General features: G+C 44.2%; 1 protein-coding gene across 2 annotated transcripts in view; it reads left to right on the top strand.

Moving 5' to 3' along the window:
• The first annotated feature begins 994 nt into the window (after positions 1-994).
• Positions 995-9902, top strand: part of WARS2 (tryptophanyl tRNA synthetase 2, mitochondrial) — a 29751-nt gene continuing 20843 nt past the window's right edge. Inside the window, exon 1 of one of the 2 annotated variants that reach the window (XM_079960336.1) lies at positions 995-1056. In XM_079960336.1, the coding sequence (XP_079816462.1) occupies positions 1012-1056 (45 nt within the window). In that variant the 5' untranslated portion in view covers positions 995-1011. Of the gene's footprint in view, positions 1057-8948; positions 9006-9902 lie in introns of those variants that run through there. The other variant, XM_079960337.1, reaches the window with a different exon arrangement.

Genomic DNA, 9902 nt, shown 5'->3' with positions numbered 1-9902 from the left:
ATTTCATTAGACAACATTCTGAATGATCGGTTTGGACTGAACTCTTTCCCCTTTTTTTCTCCCATCAGTTGAGATCTCCTGATCAGACCCTTTTTTGAAAGTTAGGCAGGAAGATACCAGGGCAACACTCCTTAATCACAATCATCTGCTATCTTCATTGATAACTTTTAGATACCATCTAAATCCATCTTGTGTTTTTCTTTATATAAAAAACCTTTTTGTAAAATGATCTAAGTAACAGAAACTTTACTTTCTGTTGGGGTTCTTCTTCTTTTACTCTAACATGCTAGCTTTCTGTGGGCAGGGGGGGTTGTTTTTTGGAATGGGGGAGTATCCAAACTCGATATATATAATGAAAGAGTATGTGTATCTCTTGCTCTCTGTGTAGATATATACATATATATATATATATATACACAGAGAGAGAGAGAGAGAAAGAGACATATATGTGTGTATCTGAAGAAGTGTGCATGCACACGAAAGCTCATACCAAGAACTAACTTAGTTGGTCTTTAAGGTGCTACTGGAAAGAATTTTTTTTATTTTGTTTTGACTATGGCAGACCAACACGGCTACCTATCTGTAACTGGATATATGTGTGTGTGTATATACTATAGATAGGCAAGAAAACTGAAGGTGGGTATAATCAAGCCAACTTGTTATCTTTAATTCCAGCTCTGGGCAAAGCAGGTTTTTGAAGCACTACAGAAACTTGGAGAACTGGTGACCAGAGACAATAGGGAGATATGATGATGATGATGATGATGATGATGATGATGATGATTTCAAATGGAGGCCAAGGCAGTCAGCCTTCCAAACTGATGGCACAGTTTAGTCGGCAGATGCACGAGATTCTTTAATGTCAGGGTCCGCAGGGCGGAAATATTCCCGCTGCGTTGCAGAATCTCAGCCTCGGGGGGAGGGGAAGCGGGGGCAGAAGAGGAGGAGGAGGAGGCATGAATGACCTAGTGCGCACGCGCGGCGTCACGTGACCGTCCCTACCTTTCCAACATGGCGGCGCCCAGTTCCTCCGTCCGGGCGCTTCACCTCCTACAGGTAACGGGGCTCAGGGAATGCAGAGAGGGAGAAAGGGCGCTCCGGGTCGCGGTCCCTTCTTGGAGGGAGCGAAAGGCGGCAGCCGAGGGACGGAAAAAAGGCTGAGGGAAACCGGGAGCCGCTGTGGCGAAAGTGCGGTCGAGGTTGGGGACGGTGTTCTGGATTCGAATCCCGCCACGCGGCCGCGGTGCCTGCGGGGCGGAAGTGGGCGAGTCGCCGCCTTTGAGTCAGGGTGGGATAGTTGTTGTTTAGTCGTTTAGTCGTGTCTGACTCCTCGTGACCCCCTGGACCAGAGCACGCCAGGCACTCCTGTCTTCCACTCCCTCCCGCAGTTTGGTCAAACTCATGCTGGTAGCTTTGAGAACACTGTCCCACCATCTCGTCCTCTGTCGTCTCCTTCTCCTTGCGCCCTCCATCTTTCCCAACATCAGGGTCCTTTCCAGGGAGTCTTCTCTTCTCATGAGGTGGCCAAAGTATTGGAGCTTCAGCTTCAGGATCTGTCCTTCCAGTGAGAACTCAGGGCTGATTTCCTTCAGAATGGAGAGGTTTGATCTTCTTGCAGTCCATGGGACTCTCAAGAGTCTCCTCCAGCACCATCATTCAAAAGCATCAATTCTTCGGCGATCAGCCTTCTTTATGGTCCAGCTCTCACTTCCATACATCACTACTGGGAAAACCAGAGCTTTAACTATACGGACCTTTGTTGGCAAGGTGATGTCTCTGCTTTTTAAGATGCTGTCTAGGTTTGTCATTGCTTTTCTCCCAAGAAGCAGGCGTCTTTTAATTTCGTGACTGCTGTCACCATCTGCAGTGATCATGAAACCCAAGAAAGTAAAATCTCTCACTGCCTCCATTTCTTCCCCTTCTATTTGCCAGGAGGTGATGGGACCAGTGGCCATGATCTTTGTTTTTTTTTTGATGTTGAGCTTCAGACCATATTTTGTACTCTCCTCTTTCACCCTCATTAAAAGGTTCTTTAATTCCTCCTCACTTTCTGCCATCAAGGTTGTGTCACGTGGCAAATGAAAAATGAAAAAGAGTGTGTGTACCTCTCCCTCTGTGTGTATAACATTTCTATACCACATTTTCCTTCCAGGGAGTTCAAGGTGGTGTACATGGCTCTCCTATTCCCCTTTTAATCCTCACAACAACCCTGTGAAGTAGGTTAGGTAGCCAAGAGATGGTGACTGGCCCAGAGTCATCCAGTGAACTTCGTAGCTGAGTGGGGATTCAAACCCTGGTCCCCCAGGTTCCATGCTTGCAAGTCATAAAGTGGTATACATGGTACAGAGAAAAATAAGATGTTCTCTCTCCCCTCCCCCATAATTACAATGTGTGTTGTTGTTGTTGTTGTTTAGTCGTTTAGTCGTGACCGACTCTTTGTGACCCCATGGACCAGAGCACGCCAGGCACTCCTGTCTTCCACTGCCTCCCGCAGTTTGGTCAAACTCATGCTGGTAGCTTCGAGAACACTGTCCAACCATCTCATCCTCTGTCATCCCCTTCTCCTTGTGCCCTCCATCTTTCCCAACATCAGGGTCTTTTCCAGGGAGTCTTCTCTTCTCATGAGATGGCCAAAGTCTTGGAGCCTCGGCTTCACGATCTGTCCTTCCAGTGAGCACTCAGGGCTGATTTCCTTAAGAATGGATAGGTTTGATCTTCTTGCAGTCCATGGGACTCTCAAGAGTCTCCTCCAGCACCATAATTCAAAAGCATCCATTCTTCGGCGATCAGCTTTCTTTATGGTCCAGCTCTCACTTCCATACATCACTACTGGGAAAGCCATAGCTTTAACTATACGGACCTTTGTCGGCAAGGTGATGTCTCTGCTTTTTTTTACTGTGTACATTACTTTTTTAATGTACTGTGTAGAATCACAGAATTGTAGCATTGGAATGGACCCTGAGGGGTCATCTGGTCCAACCCCCTGCAGTGGAGGAGGAATATTTTAGCCCAAGGTGAGGCTCCAACCCATGACCCTGACATTAAGAGCCTCATGCTCTGCTGACAGGGTTTTATTATTATTTTGCGTGAGGGGCCTCTGTTCTCCTTTTAGGGCCCCCTCTTCCTCCCTTTGAATTCTGGTGCTGGAGGAGACTCTTGAGAGTCCCATGGACTGCAAGAAGATCAAACCTCTCCATTCTGAAGGAAATCAGCCCTGAGTGCTCACTGGAAGGACAGATCCTGAAGCTGAGGCTCCAATACTTTGGCCACCTCGTGAGAAGAGAAGACTCCCTGGAAAAGACCCAGATGTTGGGAAAGATGGAGGGCACAAGGAGAAGGGGACGACAGAGGACGAGATGGTTGGACAGTGTTCTCAAAGCTACCAACATGAGTCTGACCAAGCTGCGGGGGGCAGTGGAGGACAGGAGTGCCTGGCGTGCTCTGGTCCATGGGGTCACGAAGAGTCGGACACGACTAAACGACTAAACAAAAACAACAACAACTTCCTCCCTGCCCTCAGCCATGTGTAGTTGGAACGGAGTTTCACAGACATCTATGTTAATAGAAAACTGCTCAAAGGTGGATAACCTCATTTTGTAATCAGGGTCTCAATAATAATCATAATCATAATAATAGTAATAATAATTTATTATTTATACCCCGCCCATCTGGCTGGGTTTCCCCAGCCACTCTGGGCAGCTCCCCAGCCACTTTTGTCATCTGAGCAGCCCAGTACTTCCATAATACAACACTGCCAAGGCTTGTGATGCTAACACAGGGGTTTGAGTTCATCCCCAGAGGTGCACTCCAATGTCTCTTGAAACAGACAGATGCTAGCAATTTATTCCTGACAGTTTTTGATAGATTGGCGATGGGAGTGGGAGTAGGAAGTAAACAGTAACAACAGTTCCTTCTGACTGTTCAAAGTGTCTCCTGTATATAAGGGTGCAGTTGTGCGGGGGTTGGACTTACTAAGCAAATTGTAGGGGCTTGGACTAAATGACCGTCGTGGTCCTTTCCAGTTCTACAATTCTATGATTCTGTGAAAGAACATTAAGAGCATTGCAAGAAAGAGCCCATCGTAAGGGACTTTGCAAAACTAACTTTGGTGCCTCTAAGTCTAAATGCCTAAGCATCCTTTCTCTTCTTTTTGTCCATTCAACAGCTAGTGGCTGCCTGAGTACAGACTGCTAGCATTCCCCTTTTCCTCCAAGTCCTCTATCTCTCAATGGCTCACAAAACACAGGCTACAAGATTGCCACCTGGCCTTTTTAAAAACTGCACAAACAACATCAGCCAATTTTGTGTTTTTATCTTGTATTTTTATCCTCTGAACTGCCTTGAGACCTTTGAATAAAAAATTGGTATACAAATTTAATTAATTAACAACAACAACAACATGGTGCTGTTTTTAATTAGTCTCAATGCCAAGGATGACTGGAGAGTATTAGGATGGCTCATTAGTGCTTCTTTTCTATCAGAGAAGTGTCTTTGGAGTGGAGATCGGAAACCCAGCTGCACTCCAGCTACCAAGCTTTACCTATTGTTTTGTTGCTGGTGGTAGCAGACAGGAAGCTTCAAAATTGGGCATTTCAGGGGCAAGCTGTTGGTGGCATTGGTTCCAAAGCTTTGCAGATACCCTGAGGGGCCTCTTACACCATACTGAAACTTATATAGAAAAAAATGACTATTTTGTCCGATATTGGCAAAAACAAGGGGCTTAATTATCCCTAACTGCAATCTTTGGGATTGCAGGTATGAGCGCCAAACAAGGTTTCTGCTCTACGTTGGCTGTGTCCTGAACAGGAACACTCCTCTTTCTGGTTAGAATACACAGTAATATTTTGCTGTGATTCTTCATTTGTTCCTTGTGATACGAAGCAAGTAGTTGGGTGCCTGTCAATTTGGGAGTGAAGCATCCTCTAAAAGATAAGGTAGTGGTTTCAACACAGTCAGGGGACTCCCCGGGTACCCAGAATTAGTTTGAAAAGAGAAAGAAACCCTAGAAATGGCCTAACAAGGGCTTATGAGTTTCCAGGACCTACAGAACATTGAGGGCAGCTGACCTGTGGCCTGTTGGGTGGGGGAGAGAAAGAATTAGAAAGAATAACTTTTGGTAAGTACAGTGGTACCTCGGGTTAAGTACTTAATTCGTTCTGGAGGTCCATACTTAACCTGAAACTGTTCTTAACCTGAAGCACCACTTTAGCTAATGGGGCCTCCTGCTGCCGCTGTGCCGCCGGAGCACGATTTCTGTTCTCATCCTGAAGCAAAGTTCTTAACCTGAAGCACTATTTCTGGGTTAGCGGAGTCTGTAACCTGAAGCGTATGTAACCCGAGGCACCACTGTATAGTGATTCTGAAGTGAGAATTACAAGTACAGTAGTGCCTCGCAAGACGAAATTAATCCGTTCCGTGAGGCTCTTCGTATAGCGGTTTTTTCGTCTTGCGAAGCAAGCCCATTGACAGCTTAGCGGTTTAGCGGCTTTTAGCGGATCAGCTGATAAGCGGCTTATCAGCAGATCAGCTGATAAGCAGCTTAGGGCTTAGGAAAAGGGGGGGAAGGGAAAAAACCCCGCAGGAACTCGCAAGACATTTTCGTCTTGCGAAGCAAGCCCATAGGGAAATTCGTTTTGCGAAGCGCCTCCAAAACGGAAAACCCTTTCGTCTAGCGGGTTTTCCGTCTTGCGAGGCATTTGTCTTGCGGGGCACCACTGTAAAGGGATCTGTGCACTAAGGATTTAAAAAAACATCTCCCTGCATGCTGTTTGTGGTAGTTTCAGCAGTATTCAGCAGTATTCTTATTTGCCAGAAACACCCGCTACATGTGCTATAAAGTACTAAGTTTTACGAATATCAGCCAGTCACGAACATGAGTTATCTGGTACTTCGTAGCACATTGGGGGAAGAGTTTGTTTGGTGGGGTGTAGAAAAATAAATAGCAGTATCCTCCCACTCTAAACTCCTGAAACCTCCTACCCCTATGAGTCTTAAATTACAAGGTTCCTTTTTTGCAGTGGTCAATTTCTGAACAAGAGCACTCCTGTTAAGGGGCTTGGAACACATTGCACACACCTTTAGTTGCAGGACCCCAATCCACTTGTCTCTTTTAATGCTGGGCTTCATTCATGTTATGCTTGTCATTTTGGAAACAAAATGGGGCCAGCCAAAAATCAGGTGGTAGTTTCTGCATTTTCAGAAGACAACTCAGTTAAAGCAAAAGTGGCTTCAAAGATCCGTGAAATGTTGAATGTGTCAAATAAGGAAGGCAGTTGCTCTGCTTCAGCCCCTGACGGTATCTTAGCAGTAACTATTAGGTTGCCATTATGTTAAAAATGTTCCTTGCAGAACTTATAGGACAAGGTTTAAGCAGTGGAGGAAAGGAGTAGTGTTCAGGTTCAAGATTGGCAGATTCAAACATAAGCCTTTAGTCGTCTTGCATCCTGTTGTTGTTGTTGTTTAGTCGTGTCCGACTCTTCGTGACCCCATGGACCAGAGCACGCCAGGCACTCCTGTCTTCCACTGCCTCCCGCAGTTTGGTCAAACTCATGCTGGTAGCTTCGAGAACAATATCCAACCATCTCGTCCTCTGTTGTCCCCTTCTCCTTGTGCCCTCCATCTTTCCCAACATCTGGGTCTTTTCCAGGGAGTCTTCTCTTCTCATGAGGTGGCCAAAGTCTTGGAGCCTCAGCTTCAGGATCTGTCCTTGCAGTGAGCCTCTTGCATCCTAATCCCTCATAAATGTGCATAGAAATGAGTCATTTATTTTTATAGGACTTAATTCCATGTAAGTGTGCCTAATCTTTCACTCCTAGTCCTAAACACTTATTGCTAGTTTTCTCATCTACAAATATCAAGGAAACATCTGGGTTTATAGTGACGCAGTACCAAAGTGTTTGGTATTCCCCACTCTAAATCCCTTTTTCTCAGCATACCAAGTGGCTTGAAAGCAAAATGTCTATCAATGAAAATTAAATTTCTGGTGTTTTCTCACACCCATGTGTAAAGCCAAAAGGGTGTTGAAGTCCTCTGTCTTCCATTGTGAAGCAGCTGCCAGGGTCTAAAATAAAAATATATAAAATATTGATAAAGTTTGATGTCCCGTTGTTTGCATAACTTCCTAGATTTCTCTGGCAAGCAGATGTTTCTGTGCTTGCATGCCTGCTGGAAAATGCTCAAATTTGGGCTTCGTCAAACATGTTGTTGGGGAAGGGAGTTTCAAAGTCACTGAAACGGAAAGCCCTTGCTAATCACACCTTGATGGTACAGAGGCTACCATCAAGCAGTTGGCCTGTTTGCTATAATGGTAAGTCCCTAAGTGTTCTAGAAATTATAGGTTAAAACAATCAGAATTGTGCATGAATGGCAATAGGAAACACAGTAGAACAAAAGTGTGTCCTGTTCCAGAGACTCATCATGTTGAGAAGTGGTTGCTGCATTCTGTACTACTTTTAAGTCACTGATTCTGCAGTTTGAAAATGTTTAATAATGGGTACAGAAAAGGAATAAAGCTTCTGAGACATTTCTCAGAATACCGTATTTTTCGCTCCATAAGATGCACCTAGTTTTTGGAGGAGGAAAACAAGAAAAAAAAAATATTCTGAATCCCAGAAGCCAGAACAGCAAGAGGGATCTCTGTGCAGCGTAAGCAGCAATCCCTCTTGCTGTTCTGGATTCTGGGATAGCTGTGCAGCCTGCATTCGCTCCATAAGACGCACACACATTTCTCCTTACTTTTTGGGAGGGAACTTGCCAGGGAGTATATTTCCTCTTTAGAACCTAGTTGGTTTACACTTCCAAACAGTATTTCTAGTTTCAAATATAGATGAAGTTTAAACCATTGTTAAAGATGTGCATGTAGAAGGTTTTGCTATAATTTCCAAATTATTTTGAGTGGTTTGTGGGCATGTGTAAGAAACAGATAGACGTAAGTACAGCCCTTCTGAATTTAACCAAATGTCCATTTACTGTGTAATCTTTTGCATGTTCACTCTGAAGAAAATCCCATTTAGTTCAGCGCCACTTACTTTGAAGTGCCTTTTAAAATCGTTTTATCCACTGCAGGCAGCTGATGGCTTCTGGAAATCTTACATGAAGGGGGTTAAGAAATTGGAGCACCCTCCACATGCAGATACAGGCTTTGTATATTTATACAGGGATAGGATTCTCTAGGCTCTATTAGGAGATTTATGTATTTTTGTGAATTCCCCTTTAGTGTGCTGGAACCCACAAAATGGGTGTCACGCTTCTTAAGCTGGGTCTTATCAGTGGTATCACCACTATTTTAATTTGTTTGCTTGTTTATATTGTTTAGAAGAGAAGGGCAGAAGAGAAAAGAGGAGAAAAGCAGGAGGAATGTGCAGAGGAGGGGGAGAATATTACCTAAGCACATGGTAAAATTTTGAAATGGTGCCAGGGAAATATTGGATGTTGCCGATCTAGTATCACTTTTCCTTATTCTTTGCTCTCAGTCTTCACAATCAGTATTAAGTGTTTTTATGTGGGTTTAAACTAGTGTACTGTAATATGTGAATTGCCCTGAGTACCTGTTGAGATTGTGTATAAAATAGGGGTTTTATAAATATTACAAATATTATTTCTATTATTATTTCCCTGACTTAATAGTGCTAATGGGTATTTGATGCAGTTAACTGACAAGTTTAAATAGATTTAACAATGCAGTCCTAAAGAAATCTACTCAAAAGTAAGTCCCATTGACTTACCGTGCAATCCTAACCTTCTATGTAAGTCCTATTGAATTTGATGGGTAAGTGGAGTTAAGATTGCAGCCTTATTCTCAGGTATAATATATGCTGAGTTTGTGTGCATGATTTACTTGAGCAGCAGGCTGCATCCAAAGCTACTCCTGCTCAGAGAAGGCCCATTGAAATGCATGGACACAACTAACTTGCATTCGTTCATTTCAGTGGGTCTGCTCTGAGTAGCACTGGCTTACAACCCCTATGTTTGCTAGCACATCCAGACTTCATAGTCTTCAGTTCAAGGTAAGAGTTTGCACACAGGTTTCTCTCTCTTTCTCTCCCCTGCCCCCCCAAACATGCTCTTTCCTTCGGTCTCCCGGCAGTTTCTCTTTGTCGGACCGATTTGGAAATTCATAACTAGCAAACCAACTAAAAACATGTGGAACTCTGTGGCTCAAATTATAGCTAAGTAACAATAAGGGGGAAGTCTAAGCACGATCCTTCTCCATTTCCTGAGTTGCTGCCGCCTCATTAATCAGGGCTCAAGTGGTATAAGCGAAGCAGCTTGCTTTGTCGCTGGCGCAGCGGCTTCTTCGTCCCCTTCCCCACCCCCTGTGTGCCTTCACAGTAGGGAAAACTAGAGAGGGAAGCCATCAATCTTTCTCGTCGCACATGTCAGCAGCGATCCGCTCCTCTCTTCCTGCGTTCTTTCTCTCTCTCTCCTGCTCGCTTGCATACATATGAGCGTGCACACACAAACACACCTGTATTTAAAATTAGCTTTGCGACCTTATCGTTTCCTTACCTGCTCTCTTTAAACAGATGGGTAGATCTGTAAACTGGAATCTTCTACTCCAAAGTGCAAACAAATCCAAAGAAAAGGCTTCAGAGCCAGCTAGCACTGACTTAACTTGACAGTTAACAGCACGTGCGCCATAACTGTATTTCATAACATGATTTCGAAAAGAAAAGGGGCGGGGGGAGATTGGAACAATTTGTTTAATCTGCACGTTAATGGCCATATTGGTATGGCTGACTAGTAATACTAAGGTTCTCAAAATCTGTATGTTAGATCTTTTGATTATTCCCAACTAAATTCCACACCATTTTTTTATATTGCTTTTAAAGATGAATAAATAAGAAATGTGCAGAGGCAATAGTGTAGTTGACACCTGTTCCACCCCCCACCCCCCTGTTTCT

The sequence above is a fragment of the Podarcis cretensis genome (assembly GCF_951804945.1).
Source record: "Podarcis cretensis genome assembly, chromosome: 17".
Classification (NCBI taxonomy): domain Eukaryota; kingdom Metazoa; phylum Chordata; class Lepidosauria; order Squamata; family Lacertidae; genus Podarcis; species Podarcis cretensis.
Note: the sequence above shows the minus strand (reverse complement) of the source record. Positions and strands in the feature narration are given on the sequence as shown.